The following is a 15,460-nucleotide window of genomic DNA, read 5'->3' as shown; positions in this document are numbered from 1 at the left end:
TAACCTCTGATTTTTATTGTAGAAAGTTCATGTACGAGATGATTAAGTATTCCTATTTTGACATCCCATAAACTACCCAGTACATACATTTATCACACTCTTGCTCATAATTCACGTTTGACTGTGACTGCTTCCGACATATACCATTAAAACTGAGACAATCGCTCAAAGACGCTGAAACGCATACAAATAGCCTGCTCGTACGATAGAAGAAAGTAGCCGCGTCGTATCCCTCTATGATTGTTAGGGCCGCGGGCGCGTAGAAAATAAGAAAAATCGATAGATGGTAAAACAGAAGCATGCATAGAGTCGACGACGACTGTATAATGCGACGGGCCCGTTATAAATATTGCAGCCACCGATACAATGCACAATACGCGAACTACACACGTACGAGAGATTACGAACTGACGAGTCACGCGTCACGTGAATCACCCTTAGGGAGATTTGGCTCCATTCAATGCCAGAGGGTGAAAAGTTGACGAAAAAAAGGCTCGCCGATCGAACAGAAGGGGTTGCTGCAGCCTCCCTTCGTTTCGGACCAAAGACAGTCGAGTACTCTACAGAGTATACAAATTTATACTGTGCCACGATCGAAATCTTTCGCATTAATTTCGGTATATTCAGTATAATTAAGTGTACGCGTATAATTGTTATATGAACTATTAAATATGGAACACATTTTTTTATATTCATACTACGATTAAAGGTTTTAGCATCTTTCAGTGGATAGATTAAATTCTTTTCTTTTATTTCTTTCTTTTTTTTTTTTTTTTTTTGCGCCTAATATCATTTTCGATGAAAGCTCGAATTTTTATTTAACGTTTACAGTATTTTCCAACGAGAGCTTGAACTTTTATTTCGTGTTTAGTATTTTCCAACGAGAGAGCTTGAATTTTTATTGTACGTTCGGTATCTTTCGATAGGAGTGTACGTTTTTGTTTCGTTGCGTTGAAACGTTTTTCATAAAGTTATTTAATGGATACATTGTGTAAACAATTAGGGCATAATCGAACTAATATCGTTAGTCAAATTTCCCAAGTTACAAATTATCGGCATGATTAGTGTCAGTACTAATAAATTTCAAAGAAGCATTTAATAATTACCAACGGTTCGGTTCACAGTTTAGTTTAGCCGTTGAAACGAATTATTACATCGAATTTATTACAATAGGTTCAATAAGAATAAAGAAATCTACGAATAATATCCAAAATTGATATCAGCTACTAAATTACCGTGCAAGAGGGCTCACCTGTAGGACTTAGTTATCTTCTATTATCGTTTAAAATGTAGAAACAGGCCAATTAATTTCCAAAGCTATTTACACGTTGTTATAAATTAAGCAATTTTCGAGAATAAATATCGATTTACCTTTAAAGGAGATGTTTGAATCAAGGTGGAAAGTCGCAATAACTCGTTTCAGCTTCAGTGCATTATAAAATACTATAAATACATATAGTGAACATCCTGTTTGTGCAGTCACGTGATGTAAGGTAACAAAGAAATAACTTCACGGTACAAAAACCATAATATTCATTTCACCGTCGATACTTCAGCGAGTTAGCGTGCGCCAAACCATTTTCTCTTTGTAATTTCTGTTATCGACGAACCGTGGCTCTATTCGTCTAATTATCGCGATCGCAAACGCGGTGCCATACGCTGCAACCAACTAACCTATCACGCGAATGTAATTAATATATCAAATTTCTTTCAATTTTTGATTATGAAAACATGAAAAATGAAGTACCAGGTGTTACGCAATCAATACGTTCACGTATTTCTTTTTCTCCTCTCTTTTTTCTTTTGTTTTTCGTATTAATTATTTCACGATATAATTAAATGACGAAGAATTGAAAATGAATGATCCAGAGAACGATCGCCTCGTTATCTCTACAAATTCTTGAATTTTTGGTATCAGATGTAAAAAAATATATAGCGCTAATTTTTCTTCTTTTTTTTTTTTTGTATTACAAACATTAATAATCGCCTTACATTTTGTAACTCGACTATTTTTTTTTAAATCTTTCGTTGCTGTATCTCTGAAATCTATCACAGAGAGAAATTTGCTTTCATTTCTTTGTTTATTTCTAATTGGAAGGCACAGTCGCGTAATTCGAAATGACAAAATTCCTTGCCGTAACGATCATTCGTTTCGCGTATATAATAAAAATTCAACATCCACCGAGATTTAATTATTCAACGAGATTTATCATTTTTACCATTCCAAACAAAACACAAAATTATCAAGAGCGCGGTGGTATCGAGCGACCCGTTCCAGTTTCTTTAGTTACTGAGCACACTACCTTGCAGTTCTATTTACTGTTGCCATTCGCAGGGTGAGTGAAAGCTAACGCAAAAACGAACGAATCCCCATAGAATTTACGATACAAAAGCAGGCGAATTAAAAAAAAAGTTCCCTTTCGTAGAAATATGCATAAATGTTCTATCTATCGTATCGGAGATTCTGACCTTTTTACGAATAGTATCAGTGAGACACAGAGTCGGAGAAGGGAGTCGGACGTGTTTGACGAAGGTCTTTTTTGTTTTCACGAACATGGCGAATACGCGCGTGTAATTGTCTTTTCATTCACGTGGACTACAAATAATTGCTGTTACGTACTTCCTACTTTGCACACCTGAACGGTCGCTTTGAAACCCAATATATCCAAGGAAACCGCCTCACGCATCCGCGCAGAGAGGATTTTCCATTCAATTTCACTCACTGAATAAGTCTGCGGTTTATCGAATAGGATAAAGACGAAAGATATTACCCTTGTACGTCACAATATGGTCGTTCCTTCCAGACAACGTTGCACGAGAAATAATAATTTCATTCTTTTATCACACGCTATACCTAGCATTTATTAGAGCAGGGCTGGATAAATTTTCATGGACAAAGAGTCATTTTCGAAAAATTTCTCTTCGACCCATCCGAAGATTACTATTTTGTACTGTATTACTACAAATTGTACTAAAATTAAAATCACTATTACTCTACACCAAGATTATGCATTTGTTTTGATGTTTCAAGGTTACCAACTGACCCGCAGATGTAAGACAAGAAAGAAATAGAACTATTAAGCGTAGACGTAGATTTCCCTATAAAATCCTCTATAAAATAAAACTTACGATTTCCTAACCAATTCTTTCTCTGTAAACAGAATAATATTTTCTGCTCAATTTTTTTTTTTTTAGATAAAATATAAATCTCCAGTCTATAAAGTTTAAACATAGCATAATTTATTACCGATACGAATAGCGATAGAATAATCATAAATTTTGTGGAAATTTAGTTAGGTTACTGAATGACTCACGCGACAAAATTAAAAAAAACTTGTACTTTAGAAACGATCATATGATGCTGGATAAGAATAACGAGATACTGTATGTACAAACATAATGGGAATAAATGTGTGTTAGTTAAAAAGAAATATGTCCAATTAACACGTAAATACAGATTACTGTGAAAACGTGTGACTTATGGCGGCAAATATATTGAAAATGAACAGCGTGAAATCCGCAGCAGCTTTCCCGTTAATCAGAGGATAAATGAAAAAGCATTACTCGACCAAGTAATTTTTTAACGAGTTGTACTTTTACTGTCAGAACAGAATCCTTTCCTACATAATATGAGTTTAATGAATTACAGTGAAACTCAATCTTTAATATCCAATTTAAATAACATTATCGTCGTTTGATGTTTCTAGAAGAAAAGTAAAAGAAAAGGATGTAGTTTTACAAGCGTTTAATTTCATACATTTAAATTTGGAATACCATCAAGATCAATTGTATTTAAGAATAAAATAACTTTTTTTTTTTTAACGAGACCTTTAACGATAAAATTTTATTCTGCATTTTCTACTTATATTCGCACCCGTTAATTGACCAACTTCACATATACATGTATATCAAGAAAATTTTCGAATTCGATTTTCTCGAAAACTAGGTCTTGAACAAAAAGATTTTATTTCATACTTCCGATTCCTCTTTGCACGTAGAATCATCCTCTGGTCAATAGTATTACGTTATAAGGAGCACCCTGTATTATTAAATAAGTAATACTTTTGAAACAATGCTAATTACAGAAATTGGTAACGGTTAGATGGTATATGGTAGTCGAGTGGAATGCTGAAAGATCGAAAGGGAGTTCACTGTGAGTTTCGTTCCACGGAAATCTTGCACCATCCGAGTTAAGGAGGGTTGAACAGGAAATCGATATTCCCACTCCTAACCGTCTACAAAGCCGATTGCCTGACAGGAAATGTCAAGTTAACAGTAACAATATCTGCAGTTACATTACTTACGCCAAATTTCTAATTGGTGTAATTAATTAATAACATAACACTGTTGAAATAATATTTTATAAGGTATTAAAAATAGAAAGAGAAAACAATAAAGCAATATTTTCATTTCAATGTTAGATAGATCTAAATTTGATTTGAGCTAAAACGTAATTGATTTAAAATATCAAATTTTTACATTTTTGACACATCTTTGATTTTTATAACGCGAACTCTCATTAGTATAGTAATATGACAACCGAACTTTTGACCTGGTCGCTGACACGGATGCTAATCAAGAATGATGAACGTAACCGCATTAAGCGATAATATTTGATGGTGCTGCAATCATACGAGCTATTTTGAAGCAACTGATGAAGAATTAATGAAAACGTTTCAATTTCTGAATTTGGCAATGCTAAATGTCACACGAGTCGCGTGCAATGATTTGTAACGAAATTCGAATATACCAGGGATAATTGATGTCGATTAAAGTTAAATTACATTTCCTGAATAGTTTTATCAAAGCGGTCGATACATGCCGTAATCGATAGGTCTCGATACAATTTTGGATGGAAAAATCCATAAAAGAATTTTTTAAATAAATTCATTAAAAATGTAAGCTTCTAATCATAGCACAAGTTTTACATTTTCTCTACATTAAACGTACTTACAATGTGTTAAGAAAATTCATAAATATATATCGAAGAATTCTTTAAAAAGCGATAAGAAATAACGAATGTAGTAAATCAGTGCACTAACTATGAATATAATGCATTAATAGCGAAAATTATCATTCTGGCCATTGAAATAAATACGTACTTGGCCTATTATTTCCCCCACGCGCTTTCCTAGTCGCCATACCCATGAAACGACTCGACACGTAGGCACATTTCGCTCTATTTCAGCGAAATTAGCGACACCTGTTGTTGCATTCGCTTGCTGATAACTCATACCGTAATTTCCGAAAGTAATCTACCTTATCGTACTTTACCGTTCTACTTTATCGATATCGAGAAACAAAACCACATTACCTACAGGATTTTGCGCGAAATTAAAAAAATAGAGGATACAAGATGAGAACGATGAACTCTATGTGTACATCGTCTAAGAAGAGGCCGACGCCCCCTTTTCAAGGTGAACAACTCTCATGAGAGATTACAACATTTTTCTGTAGAGATTTTTATTCGTATTTTATTCTTCCATTTCAAAGCACTAGTTTAAATAAACACTTTGTGCTTTCTTTCTAATAACAGGTTACTACGATTTTGACAATTTTAGTCATCATAAAAAATGGTGATATTAACGCAAATATAAGTTACGTATTTCCAAAGTATTTTAATATACTTATTATTCCTAGCAAATATTCTTCTGCATAAAATTATTACTATATTGTATTTGAAAGTTTTAAACCACATATTGAAATTGAAAATATTCTTCATTTATCTTATTCAACGTAAAATAATAGCGAAGAAGCAGAATGAAATATTATGTATGTACAAGAAAACACAAACATGCAGAATAATGGAAAACAATTATGAAACAATATACTACTGAATGAAAAAGTTATGTCACTATCACTTACCATTGAAAAGCATTGAAGTGGTAGTAAACAAGTCCTTGACCATATAAAAATGAAGCATCTTTCCAATAGTCCCCTTTTAAGGAGTAAAATTTTTGATATGCCGACATGGCTGTTGAAATTAAAAGAAATGTAAAATATTGTAAATGAAAAGCAATAAAAACTTATCACAAACAATTAATTACCTTTACTATAATCTTCTAAAAGTAAGTGAAAATGCCCTAGTTTACAATATGTCTTAGGATCGATACTAATTCCTTTGTCTTCATCATCGTCCTTTAATTCATCAGGATTCATTTTTGTACTATCTGCTTTTCTACGTTGCTTTTCAGCTTGTGCTTGGACTAGCATCCTTTCTAGATATTTAATCGCACGAACAACTAAAGCTTTTTTCTTTGTTTGCTCCGGTGAATTTAATTTCAAAAACCCAAATTGTCGACTGCACACATATTGAAAAAATACATTGGTTAAATAAAAGATTATAATAAGAACCTCTTATATACGTACAAACGACACTGCACATTATTTATTGTTGCTTTATAATAAATTTTTAACAAAGTACACATAAACAAGTAGCTCGCATTAATACTTTCGTTTATATAACGTTATAAACACATTTTCATGTGTCAACTAATATATTAGAGATTACGAACAAATACATTATGAATTATAAAAACACAATGAGATTTTAATCATATTCGTTGTATTCAAACGCATAGAAAAGGATGTCAGTGGGGAGCAAGCGCTTACAAATGAACCGATCAAATTACGCGCCTATTCTGTCAAACAAACTTTTAGGTTATATTTTGATAGAAGAGCGAGGAAACTACGATTGATATAAAGCAAAGTAAGAGGTCAAAACGAGCTTTATTAGAATAGATTTTATTCACTTCAAAATCACCTGTCTAACTCAGATAATATCTGTAATTCTTGAGGGGTCAAGTTGATATCGTCAGTATCCTGGGCCATTTTCGTGCTCGGTAAATATACTCATTAAAAACAGAAAGGACACATGTTTACACTTAGAACGGGCCGCTTTCTACGAAAATCCGAGAGTTTTCGCAGTTTATACTCTCGACACCTCGTCACCTCATCGGGACGATAAGTTTTTAAAAGCGGCGATCAGGTTAAATCAGGATGGCGAATCACGCGACGGAAGGCCATTATCATGGTTCACGTCGACATAAAATTCCGGTACCAAAGAACATTATTCTCCTAAACGTCTCAACAGCGCGCGAAAAGTTAAACAATTTGAACTATATATTCTGATGCATATGGAAACTTGTTTAATTCTCAATTTGTTAACCATAAAATATAATTCGAGCTTATCAAGTCATTAAATCATTAGATAAAGATAGGTACTCAAAAGATAACGATAATAAATAGACCGTGAATTTTTATACAAATTCATATTTGTGAAAATATAATTAAAAAGAAAATCGCAATAGAAAATTATTTTACCTTTATAGAAAGCACTATATTTTGAATATTTTATACTTTTTTTCGTATTATGTGCATTCTGCGCAAATTTATGCCTTCAAGTTTTTTGTATAAAAATCCACAATATAATAATAAATTTAATTTATTATAATGAATATATAAAGGTTGGTAACCAAACCTAACAAGAAAATAAGTAATGAATAATAAATTGATCAAAGTTTTATTATTTGTAAAATCTGATAAAATCTACTACTTAGATTTTCGATTTTTCTAAGAAATTACTCTATGATTCGTGTAATTACAAAAATTATTTTAGATTAAAATTATTCTAATTAATATTATTTATCTTTTTAATCCTTAATCCTTTAATTCACAATATAGCATATCAATTCAAACATTTTTATATTAATAAAATATCAAATATTATAGACGGTTACTTCGTGATTTCGCTGTTTTAACGTCTTCGTCAGTTTTTGAACTCGAACGATCGTTGCAGAGTACCAAAAATTTTGTAACATTGATCTAAGCTCAAAGGCATTAATTTTATTTAAATACTTCGGTAATCGAAGAAATTAGGTGAGCCTTACATATGTAAATACTAACCGCTATGAAATATTATATAATTTAAGGACATATCTGAAATATATCATGTCCAAAGTGTACAAGAAAAAAATCAAGTCAGGAGCAACAAAATTATTTAAACGGTAGACAGTTCTCGTTTTTAACTGTATTTCGAAATGTTTTGTTTCTATTTTTGATATTCCACCTACACGTTGTATGATATAACGTGTTGATTCGAAATAAACAATAATTTATCGTTCATTGACATTCATTATTACAATTTTTTAATAATGCAGTCATCGATATATTTTTATTCTGACGAATAGTCAAAGAAAGACTAGCAGTGTTATTTAAAGACGTGAAAATAGCGTTCATACATAGTTATTTGCGTAGTAATTTGCAAAATAAAGTGATATCAAGGATATCAAGCAATATAAAGAATGATATAATAATTGACAAAAAATAATATTTTTAAATAAAAAAAGTCACGTATACTAAAAAGTTTACAATAGTCCATGTATTTTAAAATTGCTATATTGTAATGAGAAATTTACATTGATATATTTTTTCAGTGTGAAGATGAGTCTTCCAGTAACAAAGAAAAGTAAAGATGATGCGAACAAAGGAGAATGTAGCTTAGATATTTCAAAGGAAACAAAAAGCATAATAGATAAAATCTTAGGAGACGTGAGCAAAAAATCTGCCACCAAACAAATCATTATTGGTACAACATCAGGATGGTGAGTGTTATAGATATATCAAAAATGTATTAAAACTTCTCAGCTAGAATACTTTTTGTTCTATATAATTACATACAAAGAAAAAAACTGAGTAAGAAAAGTATCTAACTTTATATAAATACTTTGTATAGGTTGACTGGTTTTGTAACAATGAAAGTTGGAAAAATTGCTGCATGTGCAGTTGGTGGTGGAATTATAATATTGCAGATTGCAGCACATCAAGGATATATCAAAATTAATTGGGATAAAATTCAAAAGAAAGCTGAGAAACTATCAGATAAAGTAGAAGAGAAGGTAACAGGTGAAGGGCCAAGACTTATGGACAAGGTAAAATTGCTAATATACATATTACAATTTTTATAGGTTCAGAATATTTAATGTCACTATATATAAATATAATGTTAATATTATTTATAGGTAGGAACATGGTGTCGATACAATTCACTTGTGGCAACAAGCTTCATTGGTGGTTTCATTATTGGTTTAGCATCCTAAATGAGAAGCTATTAGTTGTGTACAAAAACATAAACGAACATTATATATTTATTACTTACAATATTGACATTGTATGTTAGATATTATTTTTATTATTTTCATCATGATCATTGGTATTTAAAAATCAAAGAAATACCTATTATTATTTAAATTAGTAAGATTATTTAAATCTTAAAAGGCTATTTTTATTTCAATTTTTAATATATAAGTTTATTATAGCATGGATTTTTGTAGCATTGTATTTCATGTATATGTAATTATAATCTAACACTTCTGAGATAATGTGCATGCATTAAGAAGTTTTTACACATCTTCTAACCATTATACTTTAATTATTGATTATTCAAGCATATATGCAAATTTATGCATTAACTCTTGTGAAAAAAAATAGCAAACATATCATAGCAAATACATTGTAAAGAGTTAGTTATATCGAACAATAAATACAATAATTTGAATTTGATTAATTGGAATTTTATTTTCTTTTCGTATATATCATGAAAAAATTTTTGTTTTGGAAGTTGAAATATCAATACTTTGTACAAATTTATATACAACATTCTATAAATATGTTATTAATTGTTTCAAAATTAAATAAATTCTAATAGTAACAAATTCTATTGTTTCAGGTCGAGAGATACGTTGATAGAAAGCTAGACAAAGCTGAACAATTATTGAAAAATGGTGAATCTCATACGCGCCGTTGGTATCACTCTATAACTGGTGATACCTCCTTTAAACCTACAGAATTTCACTTTTTCCTTGCATCTTTTGTAGCTGGTTTAGCACTTGGTTTTGCAACTGGCAATTAGATTTAAGTATGCTGTATTCTGAATGCATATAAAAAATTCAGATGCTTACATTTCAAGAACAATATATAAAACTTCATAAAAATATACGTGATAAGATATAAAACCAGAACTTATGTTTTGAAAATGCTAATAATTAAGCACACCTAACAGTACATAATATAATGAAATTTTACTTCTTTAATACTTTTTTCTTTAATACATTTTTTTAATACTTTACTCATTTATGTTACTAATTTAACATTAATAACATATATTTTTTATTAATACTACATTTGCCATTTTGTAACATGTTGATTAATTTCTCATTAGTTAAGTGATAATATAGATACTATTAAATGTGTTGAAATAAATACTAAAACTCGTTTTGCATTCAGAATGTAACAAAAATAGTGTAGTAATTTTAGGAAGTATATTTATAAAGTATAGAAATTAATATAATCTTATATTAACAATATTAACAAATGGTATAACTTTTTTATACCAGTTTTCTATATTTAATTAGATCTGTGAAATATATTCGTATAATATCGAACTGCTACAAAATTTTTTTATAAAAATATTTTTATTTAATTTATTAGATAAATAGTATTATTTAATTAGTATCTTATCAAAAATATAAAATGGACACAGTAGTATGAAATAAAAGACACTGTTAAAATAGAGTACTATAAGCAAATTTTCCTTCAAATGATGTGTTTTGTCTTACATATAACTATAAGTTATATGGTTTTGAATAAGATGGTATAGTATTTTGTAATATTTTTTCCGTAAAGATTTTTGCGTAAGATTTTTAATGAATTTACTTAAGTATTTTATAACATGAAAAGATATAAATGAAATAAATTATATAATACTGCCATGCTCTTAACTATTGTATTTGTAAAGATTATGTATAGATCGACGTGTATGTATATATGTATATATAAGATGTAATGCTTGCTTTGTTACAAAATATTAGAACAGTAAGTGCGAAATTTTTAATTGTAATCATTGAATGTAATTATTGCATTATAAGGTAATTGAAACTATTTCATACCAAGGATTTTATCGTGCTATGCTATGACAGCGCTTGCTATTTTCATTCTATTTTCTCAATACTATATATATAATTATGTATATATGATTATTTTAATCTTTAGTAAATGAGTCAAACAAATATAAATATTTAAAATGATCATTATACGATCGTAAGATTTCGCGTACCTTTTGTAACCTCTGAAATATTATTTTGTAACACATTAAGTTTCACATCCTATATATGCAAGATAAAGGCAAGAAGATATATTGACATATATCTTTGTAGCTTATGATTAATCGAAAGTACTTAGGATGAATATTATTCTGTGTGCTATATAAGTTAAAATTTCACTTATAAATAATACTAAATTATAATAAAATTGTAACTATGTAAAAGAATAGTAGTATTTACTTCTTATTCTAAAATCTCTTAAGGCACTGCATAATAATAGTCCTTAATCGTCTCCTAATCTTTTGATCACCGTTACAAAATATATGTGTCGAATTATCCCCTATTTGAATCAAAGTATCTTCATCTTGCTGTAAACATGAACAGTAAAATAAGAATAAATAAAAGAAAATTTTATATTTTAAGAAGAAAGTATTTAATAAATTCTTACTAAATGAATACTGGTCGCAGTTGGACTATGTTGTAACTTGGCTCCTTGAATACCTTCTTGATTAAGCTTTTGTAGGAGTTCTTGTGGATCCAAATTGCCATACTCATGTCTTCTTTCTTTAAGAACTTCTTCCTTAATTGGTGCAGGTGAACTGGAAGACGCTTTACGTTTTCCACTAGGTCTATCTTCAATGCTCTAATAACAAAGTTCGTGGTTAATGAAACATGTTTTTCAATTATATACTTATTAAATTTCATTTTAATAATACATACTTTTATTGTATATACGTTATCCTTAACTTCCAATTCACCAGTAACAGAAGCAAGACTTAAACCAGGACGAATTTCATTAGGAATTATATTTCCAGCTAATTCTGGCTCAATAAACACCCGTCCTTTCTTTCTTTTTAAAGGCAATTTTATAACTTCACCTCTTTTGAAAGTGATTAAAGGTTTTTCCTTAAATGTAAAATAAGTTAATAATTAAATGAAATAATCTGCATACAACACATCATTAAAAAAATGCACTTACCCCTACAGGTTCTATAACAAGATCTGTTCTATGTGGAGCAGTTATTGGTGGTTGTGTATAACACTCAGGTATAACTAAATGTTCTGGTTTCAAATCCCTAATTAATTTATTAGCTTGAGTAAAATTAAGAGATGTGTCAATTGGACAATGCACTGCTTTCATAGCTAATGGTTGAAATGGTGCCAAAGCATCTAAATATGGAAAATCTGGTTCTGAAACGATAATTATTATCTACAGAACTTTTTACAAATCACGTCATAATAATAATCATATATATATGACGAATAATGTATTGTAATATACTATAAATTATATTTAATATAATATATAACAATAAATATACCTGTGAAAATTATGGTATGTTGTGGATTATTACCCCATAACTGAACAAAATGAACTGCATCTCCAAATCTAAGACTGGGATGACCACAAAAGACAACACAAGGTTGTCTATAATCAGAACTAAAACCTTCAGCATATATAGATGTAAAATGTTTTAATCTGGCATTTTTAACAAGAAAAGCATGTGGAAATGGTTCCTCAGGAAGATAAACTTTATTTTGTTTATTTGTTGACAACCTGCAATAATTTTAAAATAAATAATTTAAATAGTCCTGATACTTATTTAATATAAAACATACCATTCAGCTAAAATATTTGAATATGCTAAAGATGTTTCAGCTACTGGTGATATAAAAAATAAAGGAACTTGTGAGAAACCAGACTTATCCAAATGAGTACTAAGGCATTCAAATAAATCATATACAACTCCAGATGGATAACACGGTATTAAAACACATCCCCCAGTTCTGAGTGTTATAGCTACGAAATTGAATTTCAATATAAAATATATTAAATTATTTAAATGTTAAATAAAATATATACAATATAATATAATTCTACCTACCAACAGTCATACACAGTTCTCCAAGCATAGTATCTGGATTTGCAGTAGGTGTTTGAGTTAAACCAGTTAATATTAACATATTAGCATGTTTCAAAGTAGCTTGTTCCATAGGCCGAGGATGTGTTGTCAATGTTGAGGATCCACTTACAAATGCAACCTTTTCATGGTCGCATGAAATTAACCAATTACTGCTACCCAAACAATATCCGGAGCTTATAGGAGTGACTGTTAATGCACCATATATATCCTATGAGAAGTAAAGGATTTATAAATAGTATTAAATTATATAAATATTCCAATTAACATTATGCTAACTTGCCAATTTTTGATCATATCCAACTGTTTGGATATATGATAAAGCAGTATTAACTGCTGATATCGAATATATATGTTTCCAAGATTTTGGCTTAAGAGCATCAGCTAATGGAGAAGGTAATACATGTAACATTTCCTTCCAATGTTTAGCTAATGTAGCTTTCGGAGTTTGTTCAATGAATTCTACTAGTTCTTCCATAAAAAATCGTCCAATTTGTAACGTTGGTTCTGTAGCATAAATAATGCCTTTGAAACCAGTGTCCTCTGTTATAAATGGCAGAGCCAACATACAAGTGTAATTTGATATCAAAATGGCATCAATTTCTGAAAAGTCTACTATTTTCTCCAAAGGTGGGGAAAATTCAGGGGTCGAATCTACAAATACTCTGCCGCAACATTCTTTTAGTTCCTACAAGATTGAATGTATAATATATATTGTAATATATTGTATATGAAGTGTAAAATTTTAAAAAATATGTGATTATATGCAAACCCCTTCTATTTGCCAATCTTGATGATTATCACGTGGAAGCCACAAAGGTAAAGAATTAAATTTGGTGCTGGGAACCATAGGCATTGGCATGAAATGTAGTATAGATTGCATATTTAAACCGCAATCTAACATTAAAGTAATTCCTTTGAAACTTAAAACCAAACATGGCTTTGTTGGTTCACTCGATAAACAATACTATAAATATAATGAATATATTTTAAATTATTATATTTTAATAAAATAGTTAAATTATTATATTTTAACTATTATAAAAACACATCTAATTAATAAAAAATTAATAGATATATAATATTTGAATGGTTTTAATTAGGTTGAGAAATATTTATAACTAAAACATTTGGGAAAAGATCAGTAAAAATAATCTTCATAAATTAAATTTAATCTTCATAAATATGCTATTATATTAAAATATTACAATAATTATAATTACCAGTTTCATTTTAAATGTTATATTTTATGCTATCGATACAAATATGAACAAGTATGTTTTGATCATATACATTAAGAACATAACCACTAATGTAATGTGTTTGCTAATTCAAACAAGCTTGTATAATTTTTCTATTTAATAATACTGCAATAGATTACATTTATTTGCGTAGAATATACAATATAAATCTACAAAATAAGATCTAAAGCGTAAAAGCACTCTTCTAAATTTAATTTAAAAAATGTGCGAGGTTATTGTATTATTTAATGGTTATTCTACAAAACTTGACAATGAAATAATGAAAGCCAATTGTTCTTGTACATTAATAAAGGCATCGAAGAATATTATCGTTGATACTATGACAGCCTGGGACCGAGAAAAAATAATACAAGGTGTTACTGTTTATCTGACGTTTCCAAATTTTGTCGAAGCACTTAAAAGAAAATTTTATTTCAGCACTTTTTAAACATAATATTACACCTGAAAAAATTGATTATGTCGTATGTACTCATAGTCATGCCGATCATATAGGAAATAATAATCTTTTCGTAAATGCGGAACATATAATTGGAACTTGTGTTCACCGTGGTGAACTATTTTTCAATACAAATTTTAAAGACGGTGATGTTTTTAGAATATATTTTACAATAAATTTATATCAATAATGTAAAATTAATACATAAAAATTATAATCGCTAAAATATATTACACAGGATATAAAATTTGCCCAGAAGTTAAAGTCATAGCAACCCCTGGACATACACCAGATGATGTTACAGTTTTAGTTGAAACTACAGTTTCTGGGAGACCTACATGTTTTGCTATTACAGGTTTTATTTCTTAAAATAAATTTAGTAGCATTATAAATGGTTTATGTACATTTCTATATTGTTATATATTTTACAGGAGATTTATTTGAAAAAAAGGAAGACATAGCAGATCCATCGATTTGGAAAGAGTTAGGAACTATAGAATTACAAAAAACTCAATCACTTATGCGATCTCATGTAGTAGATTTGGCAAATCTTATAATACCTGGACATGGGCCCATGTTTGCTGTTACTGATGATATGAGAAAAATTATCAGGAGTCAAATAATTCTATAACATCATAATGTATATATGAAAATATATATTTCTGTAGATATACTCTGTATATTTTGTAACAAGGATTTTATTTATTTGTAATATTTGATTAAATCTTACGTATACTCACA

General features: G+C 29.5%; 4 protein-coding genes across 7 annotated transcripts in view; 2 read left to right on the top strand and 2 right to left on the bottom strand.

Annotated features, from left to right (window-relative positions):
• LOC126926791 (histone demethylase UTY) overlaps positions 1-7,050 on the bottom strand; it is a 150,008-nt gene extending 142,958 nt beyond the window's left edge. The window contains exons 1-3 of the mRNA XM_050743138.1: positions 6,764-7,050; positions 6,048-6,301; positions 5,866-5,974 (exon numbers count right to left, since the gene is read on the bottom strand). Of these exons, the coding sequence (XP_050599095.1) occupies positions 5,866-5,974; positions 6,048-6,301; positions 6,764-6,831 (431 nt within the window). The 5' untranslated portion in view covers positions 6,832-7,050. The remainder of the gene's footprint in view (positions 1-5,865; positions 5,975-6,047; positions 6,302-6,763) is intronic.
• A 678-nt stretch (positions 7,051-7,728) lies between these two features.
• LOC126926629 (FUN14 domain-containing protein 1) lies at positions 7,729-11,326 on the top strand. Of its 4 annotated transcripts, none has more exons than XM_050743052.1 (4): positions 7,729-7,878; positions 8,436-8,603; positions 8,735-8,930; positions 9,728-11,326. In XM_050743052.1, the coding sequence occupies exons 2-4, from the start codon at positions 8,443-8,445 to the stop codon at positions 9,908-9,910; spliced, it is 540 nt and encodes a 179-aa protein (XP_050599009.1). In that variant the 5' UTR covers positions 7,729-7,878; positions 8,436-8,442; the 3' UTR covers positions 9,911-11,326. The 4 variants fall into 4 exon arrangements, with proteins under 4 accessions (XP_050599009.1, XP_050599005.1, XP_050599026.1 ...); XM_050743048.1 differs by having other exon boundaries at positions 7,868-8,006; XM_050743069.1 differs by lacking the exon at positions 9,728-11,326 and adding an exon at positions 9,021-9,561 and having other exon boundaries at positions 7,868-8,006.
• On the bottom strand, positions 10,698-14,371 carry LOC126926485 (integrator complex subunit 9). The gene is made up of 10 exons (XM_050742783.1): positions 14,245-14,371; positions 13,794-13,988; positions 13,305-13,709; positions 12,986-13,232; positions 12,720-12,900; positions 12,422-12,657; positions 12,079-12,290; positions 11,820-12,005; positions 11,548-11,742; positions 10,698-11,467 (listed from the first exon to the last, which is right to left on the bottom strand). Exons 1-10 carry the CDS (start codon positions 14,251-14,253, stop codon positions 11,348-11,350), a joined length of 1,986 nt encoding a protein of 661 aa, XP_050598740.1. The 5' UTR covers positions 14,254-14,371; the 3' UTR covers positions 10,698-11,347.
• A 104-nt stretch (positions 14,372-14,475) lies between these two features.
• On the top strand, positions 14,476-15,458 carry LOC126926625 (metallo-beta-lactamase domain-containing protein 1). Its single transcript, XM_050743036.1, has 4 exons — positions 14,476-14,636; positions 14,701-14,865; positions 14,958-15,074; positions 15,151-15,458. The coding sequence occupies exons 1-4, from the start codon at positions 14,486-14,488 to the stop codon at positions 15,348-15,350; spliced, it is 633 nt and encodes a 210-aa protein (XP_050598993.1). The 5' UTR covers positions 14,476-14,485; the 3' UTR covers positions 15,351-15,458.
• The last annotated feature ends 2 nt before the right edge of the window (positions 15,459-15,460 follow it).

Source organism: Bombus affinis, chromosome 2, assembly GCF_024516045.1.
Source record: "Bombus affinis isolate iyBomAffi1 chromosome 2, iyBomAffi1.2, whole genome shotgun sequence".
Taxonomy (NCBI): Eukaryota; Metazoa; Arthropoda; class Insecta; order Hymenoptera; family Apidae; genus Bombus; species Bombus affinis.
The sequence above is the reverse complement of the archived record's forward strand: the minus strand, read 5'-3'. Positions and strand labels throughout refer to the sequence as shown.